Genomic DNA, 15,025 nt, shown 5'->3' on the forward strand with positions numbered 1-15,025 from the left:
AGGTAAGCAGGCTCCTAGACCTGCATTAGGTCTAGCCTTGCCATACATGCCACTGAGATGAGTCCCCCTCATCTTTCTTCCAAAGAGATGCAGTTTCTTTACTTAAGTAGTAGAGTGGATAGTTCTAAAATTAAAACAGTACTGCAAATTATTTGGAACCCTAATGCCTTTCTGTAACTCCTCTGTGTCATTTAACAGGAAGGAATGCGTGGAGCAGCTTTTGAAAAACATGTTTGATGGAGACCAGACTGAAAACTGCATAGTGAATGGAACTCAGATTTTATTAACGTTATTGGAGACGCGGCGTTCTGGGTAGGTTACGTCCCTCAATAAGAAAATGTTACAGCTCAAAACCTAGTTTTTTCAAAAATCAAACTCCTGACTTACTTTTGGGGGCTGCCAAAAATAAACACAAGAAACATTGTTTTAAAGTTGTGCTTCAAGGTAGCTTCGCAGAGTTGTAACTGCATTATGCTAGGTACTAGGCAAACACCTAGAAAAGCACATCTTTATACCAGAGAACTACAGTCTAAATAAAAACAGAAGGTGGGAAAAACAGATACAACACGGATACTGTGGTGAGGGGTCTGTGACTTTTTAGCTCCAATTTATTTTTAAAATTATTTTTATTTTTTATGTTTATGGGAGCGGCTTTGTGTGAGGGGAGCCAGGTGTGGGGCAGTCTGGTTGTGGGCAGCTCAGTGGGAGTGCTGGATGCACAGGAAATTGTGGCGGGGGAACGGGGGGAGGTTTCCAGTGCAGGGGGGTGGGACTGCAGAAGATCCAGGTGAAGGCAGTTGGGGCTCAGCAGGGGGAGGGAGGCTCTGAGTGCCGGGGGGGGGGGGGGCGGGGCAGGGCGGGTGTCCAGGTATAGTTGGTGAGGGAATCATCAAGGTGGGGGTTGGGTGTAGGGGGCTTGTGGGAGGAATCCAGGTGGAAGGAGGAGGGTTTGATAGGCCTGCTTAATGGAGGAGCCCCAGCTATTGCGGAGGGGATGCCACGTGCCAGGCTCCTGCTCCCCGATGTGATTCCTCTGTCCCTTTTCTTCTCCATTCCCCTCCCTTCGCTCCCCTGTTCCCCTCCCCCTGCCCTATTCCACCCCCTTCTTTGCCCACTGCTTCCCCCACCCCCTTACCCACCACCAGCACGCACTGTGGCACAGGAACAGGAATTCTCCCATCATGCACCAATGGTCAACCCCATCTCCCCCCACTGCCAGGCAGCTTCCCTGCCATTTTCTGCAGGAAACAGGAATTCTGCGGAGCGCTCGTTTTTCGTGGGCATGCAGTGATGCAGGAAATGGGTGCCCGGAGTAATTTGCATTATTCTTTCAAACACGTGTTGAAGTTTTGTTTCAGCATTTAACAGTTGTGCGCAACATTAACACTTCTAGCTACCTCATTAATGCTCGAATACTTGAGAAATGATCAATTCAGGGACACGTTTTAATTGTTCCTTGCTGTCCTCAGTATGATGAGTAAACAGTAATTGACTCTGTCTTTGCATTCTGCTTTATGGATTTGGATTCACATAGTATTTTAAACTTGAGCCAGCTGTAAATATTTCCTCTTGGAAAGCAGCTGGCACCGGGGGCAGGTACTAGGCCTGGAAGTCTGATGAAGGCGAGCATGACTACCCTTGGTGGTTTTGACTATTATGTTTTATCTTTCTCCCTATAGAGTGGAGGGACTGGTGGACTCATTCTCTCAGGGATTTGAAAGGTCTTACACTGTCAATAGCAGCATCTTAAATGGTATTGAGCCTCGGCTAAAGGATTTTCACCAGCTTCTACTCAACCCGCCCAAGGTAAAGCCCTTCCTGTAATCAGAGTAGCTGACATATGCTTCAGAGGTTTTCTTTCCTCTGTGTATAGAATCATTTGCTTCCTGGATATTTTCAGTTTTGTTCACCTGAACGCATCATGTACTAAAATAATCCAACCGTATAATAAATTAACATAAAGCTCTGACTTAAATCCTCAAAGAGAAATTCAGAGTTCAGATTTAGATTTCACACGTCTAGGAACCAGGCGGTGGGATTTGGAGTCTGCACTGATGTATTTGAATAACATTAAGGACATTGAACAGGACTGTGTAGCACTTTAAAGACTAACAAGATGGTTTAATAGGTGATGAGCTTTCGTGGGCCAGACCCACTTCCTCAGGAAGTGGGTCTGGCCCACGAAAGCTCATCACCTATTAAACCATCTTGTTAGTCTTTAAAGTGCTACACAGTCCTGTTTTTTGTTTCAGCTGCACCAGACTAACACGGTTACATCTCTACCATTAAGGACATTGTTTTAATGTAATGAGAGTTCTGAAGGTGTCCGTGTGGAAAGGAAGTGTTTCTGAATTTAGAAAATTAAAATTTGTTAATGTTCTGTTTGGTATGTAAATCTGCTATTAATCCCATGGGATAGCTACTTTATCAACAAATGTCTCCCAGGGCATGGGTTTTCCGTCCGGACATGAGCCCTTTATAATAAAGACTTGTATTTACTCATTGGTGGTTATAGCTTTCTGAAATTAGGTATGGAAAATATTATCTGAGTATTGTTTGTTTTGATTCAGTAGTTCTTTAATTGCTCTTACTGTGTGGTCCCTGGACCTCACTGAATGAGAAGGAAAATGTGACTTAGGTCTCAAACAGGTTCCTTAGCAGAGGAGGTTTACATGAAGATGAAGTGAATATAAAATCAGACTGAAGTCAGATTAGAGTACCATCAGAGTGACAATTTGACCTATGCGTAGAGAGATTCAAAATTGGGTTCCTCTTTCTGTGATAGAAAATGTCAATCCTGACGACAATTGGTGTCTTGGAGGAGCCACTGGGGAATGCTCGCCTTCATGGAGCTCGACTAATAGCTGCTCTGCTTCACACGAACACTCCCAGTATTAACTACGAACTATGCAGACTTAATACCTTGGACTTATTACTTGTGAGTAATGCACTGTGACCTATTGTGGAAGGATATGCTGGTTAAGCAAAGAACATGATCTGTGATCTGTACAATGCAAAGACAGGTACACGGAATTTGATGTATGCATTAATTCTGTGCCAAAAAATTTGTGCACAGGGTATTTTAAAATTCTGCAAAATGCTGTATGTTCTGTCAGAATAACACAATGTAGTCGCACCGATTTGAATTATTGTGGTAATTTATTTTGTAATACCTGTCAGCATGTATGTCTGTAACAATATAGACAAAAAAGATTCAGGATTTTTTTTTTTTTTTGACAAATAGACACCTTTCTAGGCTTGTTAGTACAGAACTTTGATCATTTAAACTACCATACAAACCTTGTCCCGTACCCCTCAGAAGGCAGGCAAAGGCTTGGGGGAGTCACGTGTATTGGAGGAGTTGAGGGGAGGAAAGGAGCCTGGCAGTGAACCTGGATGGTTGTTGGGTGTAAGTGAGAGAAGTAGGGAACAGTTTCTTTTGGGTGAGGAAGCACTTTTAGGAAGTTGGGGAGCCTCCTGCATGTAGACCCTGGCTGACCCCAAGCCTCTTCCATTCAGTCAGGCACATCTGACCCTGTCCCCAGATGTCCCTGCATCCCCCATCGCTATATGGCCCTGGAGCCCTCTTCTATTCAGCCACTGGTTCAGTGCTATCCTGACCCCACACCCTAGTCTTCCCCTCCCGCTCCCATTAGCTCATCTGAATCCTAGTCTGTGACCATCCCCAACAGTCCTTTATGCCCCCATTCTGCCTCTGGCTCCACCAGCAGGCTGCTGTGATGAATGCAAATTGCTGCTAGCTGTTACTGCCGATCAGCTGTCAGTTCTGGCACAGCATGCTATTTCTTGGGGTTCGTGTATTTTCTGCGGGGAATTATTTTTTGCACTGAACATGAATTCTGCATGTGTACAGTGGCACAGAATTCCCCCAGGAATAGTGATGTTAGGTCATGTGTAGGTTGCCTTAACCAGCGATTTCCTTGATTTTAAGTAATCATTTTGTTGGAATTAGCACTTTAGCAAGTAAAAACCTTCATGTTAACAAAGTTTTGGTTTGGGTGAATTAGATAACTCTTTTGTAATCTCAGGTGGCCTCAGTTTTGGCGTGAAGCCTGCAGAGAAACCAAACTGCACCATTAGAACACAGACTATTTTATGTAGCTTACTCTGTAAGTGAATCCACTGGCTGACATTTCACCGTCTTGCCCTCAGGAAAGTCTGTCTGTATGTGTTTGTGTGTGTGTGTGTGTGTGTGAAGGTCTGATCAGATTTGTGTCCTAAGTGGATTTTTATATACCCTTCATTTTGTTTCAGGACTTATTTTTTAAATACACATGGAATAACTTTTTGCACTTCCAAGTGGAACTGTGCATAGCAGCTGTTCTGTCACACTCTGTGCATGAAGGAAAATCAGTGATGAATGACCTGGAAAATAAAGAGGAGGTGCTAAATGGGAATGTGACCACAGAGAACTTGAAGACTTTGGATCAGGGTCCGGAGAATGTCATGGTGACACATGTAAGTCTAGTCACGTCACCTTTAGCTGGATGGATTCAGCATGGATCTTGGTTAACGAGAGAGTAATCTGACAAACTGCTCAAGAAGAGAGGGAAATAGTTATCGGCAGGGCTTGCCGAACTGCAGCGAGCCCCGCTCGCCAGCCGTGCTGTCTGTCGATCTGCACTTACGCAGATCGCCCGAACCCAGCCCTTCCGGGTTACAATCTACTCGCCATGCGCGAGTAGATTGTATTATTTTTCGAGCCCTGGTTATCGGGGTGTCTAGACGTTGCTTTGGCCTTTTGTACAGATGATTTGTTCTTTCATCTAAAAAAGGAAAAATCACAACTTTGAATCAAGCCCCACTCCCCCCAATCATGATTACAGATTCCTGATTTGTTGCCCATGCTTCTAATGCTGAGAATAATCTGTGGTGTTCTCTTCATTAATGCTATGAATGCTGTAAGGGCAAAGTGACGAATCTTACCCTTGGTGGGGAGGGATAGCTCAGTGGTTTGAGCATCAGCCTGCTAAACCCAGGGTTGTGAGTTCAATCTTTGCAGAGGTGATTTGGGGCAAAAATTTGTCAGAGATGGTACTTGGTCTTGCTATGAAGGCAGGGGACTGGACTTGATGACCTTTCAAGGTCTCTTCTAGTTCTCACAGATAGGCAATCTCCATTAATTTAAATTTTAATTTACAGGAATCCCTGTTTATCCCTTCCTCTGGGGAGTTTTGTAACTTAGGGTGTGTCTAGACTACATGGCTCCGTCGACGGAGGGTTGTAGGAAAAGGGAAATGAAGCAGCGACTTAAATAATCTCTGCTTCATTTAAATTTAAATGGCTGCCGCGCTGTGCCGATCAGCTGTTTGTCAGCTCAGCGCTGTAGTCTGGACGCTCTGCAGTCGACGTTAAAGCCCTTTGTCGACCGCCCCATTATTCCTCGTGGGATGAGGTTTACCGGGGCGGTCGACAAAGGGCTTTGATGTCGACTGCGGAGCGTCCAGACTACAGTGCTGTGCTGACAAACAGCTGATCGGCACAGCGCAGCAGCCATTTAAATTTAAATGAAGCGGCGATTATTTAAATCGCCGCTTCATTTCCCTGTGCCCAGTAAACAAATCTACATGGCTCCATCGACGGAGCCATGTAGTCTAGGCGTGCCCTTAGAGGAAGATGGAACCAGTTAAGGAAAACTTGAGTGGATTAGTGGACTTTTTCAGAGGGCTCATGCAGCTTGTTCCAACAAGATGAATCCATTAAAAATTGGCCTTAAAGTAATTTTAAGTGGTAGATGGTGTCAAGAGAGGAACAAAAGTGATTTGTGCTCTAGTGTAGGCCATCTAGGCCATGGGATTTCCTTTAGTCAGTGTCTGAAATGTTCTCACTGTCTCTCCCTCTCTAGCTGTTCCAGAAGTGCTGCCTGTTGCAAAGGATATTGGATGCCTGGGAAGCCAATGACAAAATACAGTAAGGGTGGTTTCGGTTGTATGGAGCAGTGGTGCACAACCTTTTTTCATTCGTGACCCCTGGGAAAATTTTGTTGAGAAAACAAAACAAAAAAACCCATGCTGGGCTGGCAAAATGCAGTCGCGGCCCCTTTTATTGCTGCAATTCCCCCCCGCCGCATGTCCGTCAGGCGCCGAGCCGGGAAAAGCAGAAAATACTGGCCAGCCGGATCACAACACTGCGACCCCCCCCAGGAACACAGCCACGACCCCCAAAGGGGTTGTGACCCACGGGTTGTGCACTGCTGGTATGGAGGACTGAATTTGAGGCTTGCAAATTTTGACTATCGTGTTGAATATTCTCTCAATTATTAGGATAACGGAGAGGTTTGCTTTAGAATGCAGGTTGCTCAGATGTTAAAAACCAAATACATTCTAGGCCAACACGTACATAGAGCCTCGTGGGCAGGTACAAGTCAGCTAGAGCTACTTCCAGCCACCCAGTGCTCCAGTAGACAAGCAGCATGCACTTCATTCTTGCTTTTCCCAAACGCACATTTCACAGAGCACATTAACTTGTTCTTGTTTTTAAATAACCAATGTACTGTTCCCCCACTTCTGGGAGTAGAATGTCCAGGAAACCTGTTTGAGTTTAGATTCCTCATGTAATTTTCTAACTCCGAAAACCATTTAGGTGATGTAATGATTGTAAGAAATAAGACTAAAAATAAAGAAAAGAGACTGACGTGAAAGAAAATTATCTGGGCTTCTGTTTCCTGCCTTGCCTAAGCATTTGCTGCTATTGTAGCACTTCACAGTTTCAGTGTCATGTAGTGGCAATTTGGTCATTTCTCTTGCCAGTCCCCCTGCATGATGAATAATGCCCTGACAGCCACAGTTGTGTCTGTTGGTTATTACTTGAATTCCGTTTTGTAGATTTAAATGATGGGGGGTGATGAAACTGACTCAAGGTGGCCCAGCTAAGGGTGGAACAGATTGTTTAGCCTAAGTAGTTAGAACATATTTCAAGGGGAAGTGGCCCATTAGTGTTTCTCTCACCAAAGCTATTACGAATAGTGATAGAAAATGTAGCGTGTTAGTCCTGCATTTTGCCAAAGCTATTACCTCACCCACCTTCCCTCTCTGTTTGGACTTTGATGTTGGTCACTCCTTGAGATTCAGCACACTTGAGGAGCTCTTGATTTAGCTCAAGTAATGCTCAGATTTTTAGGCACAACTTCATGTTCTTAAAAGGAATGTCCCGACAAGGGGTTTTGTATAAAACCTATCACCTTATTATCTAATGTTGAAGTGTATGGTAATATGATGAGCAAAACAGGGAAGTCAAGCAGCTGGTGTTATGCAGGTCAATCTAGATGGTCAAGGTGGCCCTAAAATCAATCGGTCTATGAAAATTCCAAAGCATTTATGGAGAGTTGACATTAGAAGAGCAAACAGTCTCAAAATTAACCTTTGATAGATTCCAAATAATCCAAAGTATAAAATGGAAAGTTTTACATTTCACTAAAGTACTGTATACTTTTATCATCGACATCTTTGCCAGGAGATGAGATAAAAGAAGTGGTTTTCTTTTTACACGGTTTTGTCTAGGGCTCAGTTGTGAGTGGGTTGGATACTTCTTTACATCATGTTTCTATGGTATTTTTCATGTGCTTTGGTTTTGACCAGCCTCCGCAATATTTATCGGTGCTGCCTGTGTCAACTTTGAGCACAGTTAGTTGCTGCACAAATAATATTGAGATCAAACCTTAATATTTGATGAGGTTCTCTCTCATGCAAATGAAGTGCTGAAATGAAAAATTGGCTTACTTGTGTGAATTCTGTCCATTCTTTTGATTGCTAATGCCTGCCTGTGTGAAAGCAGATCTGCTATCTCAGCTGAGTAGTTCTGTTCACAGCTGTGGAAATACCTATATTTTGATTCCTGAGTCTCTCCAGTCCTTGTCTGCATCGTGTAGGTAGGAGGGTTGGCTCAGCCATTTCATTCACTGATTTAGAGATTGACACAGTCCTTGCAGAGCGTCGGAGCGACCAAAACACAGCGAGAATGTGACTTTGTTATTATTTGATTTCATTTTGATTACTTTTGTAAAACTTTCTCTCTTAGGGGGAAATTTGTTCTAGATTAGGATCTCTTTTGTTCTCTTGTACCTTCAACTAAAATTGCAACACTTTTTCAATACTGCAGTGATTCAGATCTTTCTCCTTGTGTCTTTGTTTTGGGGAAGTTATGATTGAAAAATCATTTAGTTCTGTGCTAGTGCATCATACCTGTTTTATAGATGACTGGTATACCCAGTGCATTTGAGAGCAATGGGAGCTTTCTCTTCCCTTCCCTCTCTCTGCCTGTGAGTATGCACCAGTTCCTCTGTTGAGACAGCCTAGCCTCTTCAGCCTGTTATGTGGCGATGCAGCATCTTTACATCTGCCACACTGGTAGTTACTGTTTACGCCCATTAACTTGTGGCAGCAGCAGGTAACTCTTAAGAACTTGCTGATGAGTGTTTTGTTAAACTGGTACTGACTGTTGCTGTTTTCAGGGCAGAAGGTGGAATGAGGCGAGGGAATATGGGTCACCTGACCCGAATAGCCAATGCTGTGGTACAGAATGTGGAGAAGGGCCCCATGCAGACCCAGATCGGCGAGTTCATTAAAGGTACATGCTCTGTTCTCTGTCCCACCTTGTGTTTTTCTGATGGATTAGCTCTTTCTGAAACCATTTCTTTTGCCTTGTTTTACATGCAGGAGAGATTTACCGGGGGGTGGAGGGGAGAGAGGGAGAGATTTCTGACTGAATGCCTGTATTTGCTTCTTACACAGGCTTTTGGCCACTGTCTACTCTTGCATGCACCACACCACGTTGAAGTCTATGTGGTTGTGTCCATATAACTTACACAGTTTTGCTCTACAGAGTGCCTTGTGCGTTTTTGCAGTACCTTAGATTTACAGAGGACAGCAAGGCCTGTCTCCGTAAGCTGACAGTCTAGTTTAGACACAACATATCAAGGAATGACTATAAATCAAGTGTGGGTGTTGGGGAATAGCCGGCATTAGAGACAGATGGGGAAGATGTGGTTTCCATGAGTAAATGATCACTAAGGCTTGATTCTGTGTTTGAGAAATGTACGGGGCAGCTGTTATTCTTTTGAGTCAATGGACTTTGGCCTACAGTGTGAGAACCATTGCTGTGGGAAACTTAACCCTTTCCTAGGAGGAGGCTTCCAAATGAAGTACATTAATGGAAAACACATTGATGCAGATGGTTGCATTGGGCAAGACTTTCTAAGTGTTTCCAAAGAATGTGTTTGATGTTCTGTACTGGTCACCGAAGGACACTCATGCTCTGCCTCTGCTTTTCTGTCTGGCCCATGTGGAAGGAGAAGTTGAGAAGGAAATGAATTCTCGTTTCAAAGTTTCCATTTCCTCTGTGCTCCCAAGTGCTTTCGTCCTTTAGAATAGCATGTATGGAGCGTGATTCTTTTTGCAGAAGGAGAGCCACTTTATCAGCCTCTCTGAACCCCCCCCGCCCCACACACACACTCGCTCCTCCAAGCCCTCTTTATTAGGTGTCAGTGCATGAATAAATTGTGCAATTCTCAAAAGAGAGCAGACTGTATCTGACATGTTTATCCTCTCCAGAAGGCAGCAACAAGAGGTGCAATAATTGACTCAGCTAGTCTATTCATCTGGGGTTGGCCATTTAGGGGCTGCGCACTCTGAGAAACGTGCCTTGTTTCTATTCTCTTCCGCTCTCTAACCCAGCTCATTGCATGGGAGAATGGCATGTTAACACCGAGCGAGGTGCAGAACTGAAGTGGTACATGATACTATGCAGCAGAACTAGTAGTCATTAGGGCTGTCAATTGACCTGCATTAACACCTGTGATTTAACGCAGGACAGGATTAACGCGTTAAAAAAATTAACACGTTAATCGCAGGCGTTAATGCTGCGCTGCCTTTTTGAAGTGCTGCTCTGGCACTTCAGAGGGGCAGCTGATCACAAGCTCCATGCGGCGCTGCCCTGTTAAAATGCCACCACATTTCAAAGGGGAGTTGCATGCTATTAGTCATGATTAAAATTTTTAATCACTTGACTGCCCTAGTAGTTACAATACTTAGTATCCAAGGAATGGGAAGTGGTGTGAGGGGACTTTGCTTTGGTGGACCTTACAACTGGAATCTCTCCATGCTCTGAGATCCATCTCAGCCAGTGCACACTGTTTTTAAAGGACACCACAAATGTTCTCCTTTTCCTTAGCTGTGCACATTTCTAGTCTTGGCCCCAAATGTTTGTTTTGTCTGCTGTTTGCTTTGTTGAATGCTCCATTGACTTTCAGTGTTTGGGGTCATAGGAGAGTTTTTATTCTTAAATATCACGGTGTTTTTGTTGCACAGGTGTTGAGGGAATGAAAACGTGTTATAAAAATATTTCCCGAGTTACTGAGATGCATATGCTTCAGACCGCTGGTCGTTACTTGTCCGGGGATCTGAACATGGTGCAAGAGATGGGAGAGCATGGGACTGACATTTTCTATCGTCTCCTTTGTTCATTGAGCTGTGTTAATTGTGATGGTGACCCATTTGTTACAGAGCTACCTGAGGACTGCAGAGGGAGGTGGGAGAGCTTTGTAGAAGAGACGTTGAGAGAGACAAACCGGAAGAATACCGTGGATTTGGTAAGGACAATAGTACGGAACCCTTCTGCATATTTCAGATGGGTTTGCTGCTTTCCGGCATGTGTATTATTTGAGAATTGTCAATTTGATATGACCGTTTCTCTGATATTTTCCTTGATTCTACAAAGCGGGTGTGCAGGATGGGCGCAGGGAGGTACATTTAACTTCTCCTTGTCTGTAGGGATTAGTGAGAGAGATGTCTCTCTCCCCTAGTAGCAGCACTGCTGTCGCTTGGCAGCCACTCTGTATGTATTGTGTCTCATGATGTTTCCTTCAGAAGGAAGATAATTCCGACCCGACTGCTGGGGTCTCTGGCTGGGATAGATTTTTAATAGGGCAAGTTTATGGTTTGGCCTCTGATGTCTCCTGGACATTCACGTTGATCTCTGTCTCAGGTGAGCACCCACCATCTGCATTCTTCCAGTGAGGACGAGGACATTGAGAGCTCTTTCCCCAACGAACTCTCCCTCCAGCAGGTGACAGACTCTGTGCTTTGCACTGCTGTTGAGCAGCGCACTGCATCTGGCTTCATCTTCACTCTTTCTAAGGACGGTGCCACTTCCGGACTTCTTACCAGGGCCGAAAGCTTCTTGTGTGTGCATGTGTCCAATCCGTTGACAGGGGAGCTGTTTTTACAAGATGGGAGGGATGATTTGCCCAGTGTAGTGGAATGTTTTTGTGCCAGGTGGAAAATATCACTCGCTGCAGCGGAGGGTAGAGCTGACCATTAGTGAAGACTGCTGTCCTGCCGAGGTGCCCAGGAAGAAGCCACACACGTGCTTAGAAAGAGGCAACGTGACCCACTGAGTTGCATACTGGACTGGGAGACCTGGTCTGTTTCCAGCTCTCCTGCAGCTCTGCAGGCTTCTCTCTTTGTGCCTTAATTTTCTCAGCTCTGATGTGGGGTATAGTGACTTACTACTCCTGTGAAGCACATTGAGATTTGAGGCTTAAAATGGCATTACTTACAAAGGGAAAGCAATTACACAGGTATTCGCTGATAAAAGGAGAGCGCCAAATGAAGGGATGTACTTTGGCTTTCTTGTGCCTGGAGTCAAGTGTTGGAAATTAACTCCCAAATGTCACTGTTAGAGCCAGGTTGGGTCATCAGTAGGGCAGAATAAAATCATCCCTCGGCAGACATACACTCACCAGTCCTGTGGATCTGCCAGGGCGAGTTGCTCATCCTGTCACAGCTCAGGACCCGGCTCACCAGGATGGAAGGGTGAGCAAGACAAACCTGAGTGGTGCGGTGAACCCCGTGCACCAAATCACAACACCACTTATTGAAATTTGGCCTCGTCACCCTTCCATCAGGGTGTATGTGCATAGTGGTGGTTAGGTGAGAGCTGAGTGAGTGGGCCGGTATCTCCGTGGCTTACAGAGCAACTAGAGGCAGAGTTTAGGAAAGGGCAGGACAGATTAGGTCCAGCAAAGACATTGTAGTAGGTTCAGAATTTTCCAGTAGTATAAAGCCAGATGTGGGGATTGAAAGGACATTCTGAACCTGAAATCTAATGAGATTAAAAAAATGAGTTTCAGGTCACTTTACCCCTACACTGAGTTCACCTGTGGTTCTGCAAACACAATTTTCTTTCCCTAGTTGCTATGTTAAAACTCCCGCCACCCCAAATAAAAACAAGGGAAACTAACTAACATCTCCCTGCAGACGAAATTGGAATTTCCTGCCTGCACTGATGCTGTGGCAGTTTCAGCAGCTAAAAGGAGGACTTCAGTATAGCCAGGGTCAGGAAAACAGATGTTTTGCTGGCTATTGTAACTGAGTCCTGACAAACTGTAGTGGTGCGGATGCCCAGCCTAGAAAATTGAAGTCTTATTATTTAGTGAAGGTTATTATAGTAGTGCCTGCGGGCCAACCAAGAATGGAGCCCCATTGTGTCAGACATCAAACAATGGGAGGGCTTGATTATCAGCATCTTCTTGTAGTGTTTATTTTAAACTCCTTGAATTGCTTATAGCCGGTTTCTGTTTGCATACCTCAGGCATTCGCAGAGTACCAGATCCAACAGATGACGGCCAACTTTGTGGATCAGTTTGGCTTCAACGACGAAGAGTTTGCAGACCAGGATGACAATATCAAGTGAGTTCAGCTATAGACACGCCAAAACTGGAAAAGGAAGATTGGCAGATAAAGTCCTCAGGGAAATCCAGTCACTCATCATCTTCCTGTAGAAGGAAGCATGCCAGTGATAAGGCAGTTCCAAAAACCATTCAGAAGGGCGAGATGGATGGATTTCACATTACAGACCTGTAGGGTACATCGACACTGCAAAAAACCCCAAATCAGCCCTTTCGCAGTGAGTCTTAGAGCCCAGGCTAGTGCTTGTGGTCTGAGGCTCAGATTAGCAGCATAGACGTGCCTGCTGGAGCTCTGAAGTGGCAGGGTATGGGCAGGAGGATCTCAGCACCCAAGCCTGAATGTCAATGGCAATTTGGTAGCCCTGCAAGGCCAAGGCATCTGACACAGGCCAGATGCAAGTGTGTTATTTCAGTGTGGACAAAGCCCCACAGCACGATGGACTGCAGTGGGACTGCGTTAACATGGCAAATGGGTACGTCAGAACCCAGGGTTCACACTCTGAGTCAGGCTTGGACCCTCCACTCCTGTGACCACTGGGTCTGAGCCTTTGGTTTGTGTGATTTGTGTATAGCTAGAAGGGTGGGGGGAAAGGCTGGGCCAGAATTTGAACCTTGGGCATACAGTGCACTGTAGACAGTCCCTAAGTGATATTGACTGTGCAGTTGTTCTGTAAGAGATGTTAATCTCATTAAAACACTTCCCCGCTCCCAAGATTGTTGTTATCCTTCTAGTGTTCTGGCATTAAATATAAATGAAAAATCTGACACATAGTGTTAGAGTGTGACTGAATTTCAAATAGCGAAATGGTAGAGCCTGGTGGACTTTGTCACCTAGCCATCTGTGTGAAGGGGCAGTTTTTAGACTGGAAAGCTCTGTGGTCACATAATCGCTCTGAGTCTTTTGTAGCTGCTGTTGGATTTGAGATATTCATAGAATCATAGAATAATAGGACTGGAAGGGACCTCGAGAGGTCATCGAGTCCAGCCCCCCGCCCTCAAGGCAGGACCAAGCTCCGTCTACACCATCCCTGACAGATGTCTGTCTAACCTGTTCTTAAATATCTCCAGAGAGGGAGATTCCACCACCTCCCTTGGCAATTTATTCCAATATTTGACCACCCTGACAGTTAGGAATTTTTTCCTAATGTCCAATCTAAACCTCCCCTGCTGCACTTTAAGCCCATTACTCCTTGTCCTGTCCTCAGAAACCAAGAGGAACAAATTTTCTCCTTCCTCCTTGTGACACCCTTTTAGATATTTGAAAACCGCTATCATGTCCCCCCTTAATCTTCTTTTTTCCAAACTAAACAAGCCCAGTTCACGAAGCCTGGCTTCATAGGTCATGTTCTCTAGACCTTTAATCATTCTTGTCGCTCTTCTCTGTACCCTTTCCAATTTCTCCACATCTTCCTTGAAATGTGGCGCCCAGAACTGGACACAGTACTCCAGCAGAGGCCTAACTAGTGCAGAGTAGAGCGGCAGAATGACTTCACGAGTTTTGCTTACAACACACCTGTTGATACAACCTAGAATCATATTTGCTTTTTTTGCAACAGCATCACACTGTTGACTCATATTCAACTTGTGGTCCACTATGACCCCTAGATCCCTTTCCGCCATGCTCCTTCCTAGACAGCCGCTTCCCATCTTGTATGTATGGAACTGATTGTTCCTTCCTAAGTGGAGCACTTTGCATTTCTCTTTATTAAACCTCATCCTGTTTACCTCTGACCATTTCTCTAACTTGCTAAGGTCATTTTGAATTATGTCCCTATCCTCCAAAGAAGTTGCAACCCCACCCAGTTTGGTATCATATACCAACCAGTATCTTCCAAAAGCTGCCCAAAGGACTCGACATCCTTCATGTTCTAGGACCTCCATCAGAGTGGTGTTCAAGTGAATGGAAGCTACTTTTCAGTGGGAAGGGGGAGGCTCTTCAACATTCTCTAGCCCTTTTCTTGAGCATTGTGGGGATAAGGGCTGTTTAATGGGGCCAACAACGTCCAATCCAGCATGCAATTGTGGGGCAATCTGATTGTTTCCCCATTTTGTAATGGAATAGAACTTACCTCAGTTATTTTGGGAAAAAGCAACATAAAATGGACCTGGAGCTGAAAGAGAATTGTAGCTGGAACACACTATCCAGTCCCATAAGGATGAATAGGAGGGGAGAGAGGATAAAACAAAACCTGTTCCAGTGTAGGCTATTGGTTGGTGAGGCGTGTGAAAGAGGGACCCTTTGTTTCAGTGGCATAGTCATTTGAGTATTTTAATCGTTTACAACAGATGCACTAACTTAACAGCTTTCTTTTTAGAAAA

The 15,025-nt window shown here is 44.8% G+C and overlaps 1 protein-coding gene across 3 annotated transcripts in view; it reads left to right on the top strand.

Annotated features, from left to right (window-relative positions):
* Positions 1 to 15,025, top strand: part of PPP6R2 (protein phosphatase 6 regulatory subunit 2) — a 142,687-nt gene that overhangs the window by 83,866 nt on the left and 43,796 nt on the right. For all 3 annotated transcript variants that reach the window (XM_075924308.1, XM_075924312.1, XM_075924320.1), the window contains exons 8-16: positions 199 to 312; positions 1,680 to 1,806; positions 2,786 to 2,938; positions 4,276 to 4,479; positions 5,867 to 5,931; positions 8,471 to 8,586; positions 10,521 to 10,606; positions 11,002 to 11,082; positions 12,610 to 12,707. In XM_075924308.1, the coding sequence (XP_075780423.1) occupies positions 199 to 312; positions 1,680 to 1,806; positions 2,786 to 2,938; positions 4,276 to 4,479; positions 5,867 to 5,931; positions 8,471 to 8,586; positions 10,521 to 10,606; positions 11,002 to 11,082; positions 12,610 to 12,707 (1,044 nt within the window). The remainder of the gene's footprint in view (positions 1 to 198; positions 313 to 1,679; positions 1,807 to 2,785; positions 2,939 to 4,275; positions 4,480 to 5,866; positions 5,932 to 8,470; positions 8,587 to 10,520; positions 10,607 to 11,001; positions 11,083 to 12,609; positions 12,708 to 15,025) is intronic.

The sequence above is a fragment of the Pelodiscus sinensis genome, chromosome 1 (assembly GCF_049634645.1).
Source record: "Pelodiscus sinensis isolate JC-2024 chromosome 1, ASM4963464v1, whole genome shotgun sequence".
NCBI lineage: Eukaryota > Metazoa > Chordata > Testudines > Trionychidae > Pelodiscus > Pelodiscus sinensis.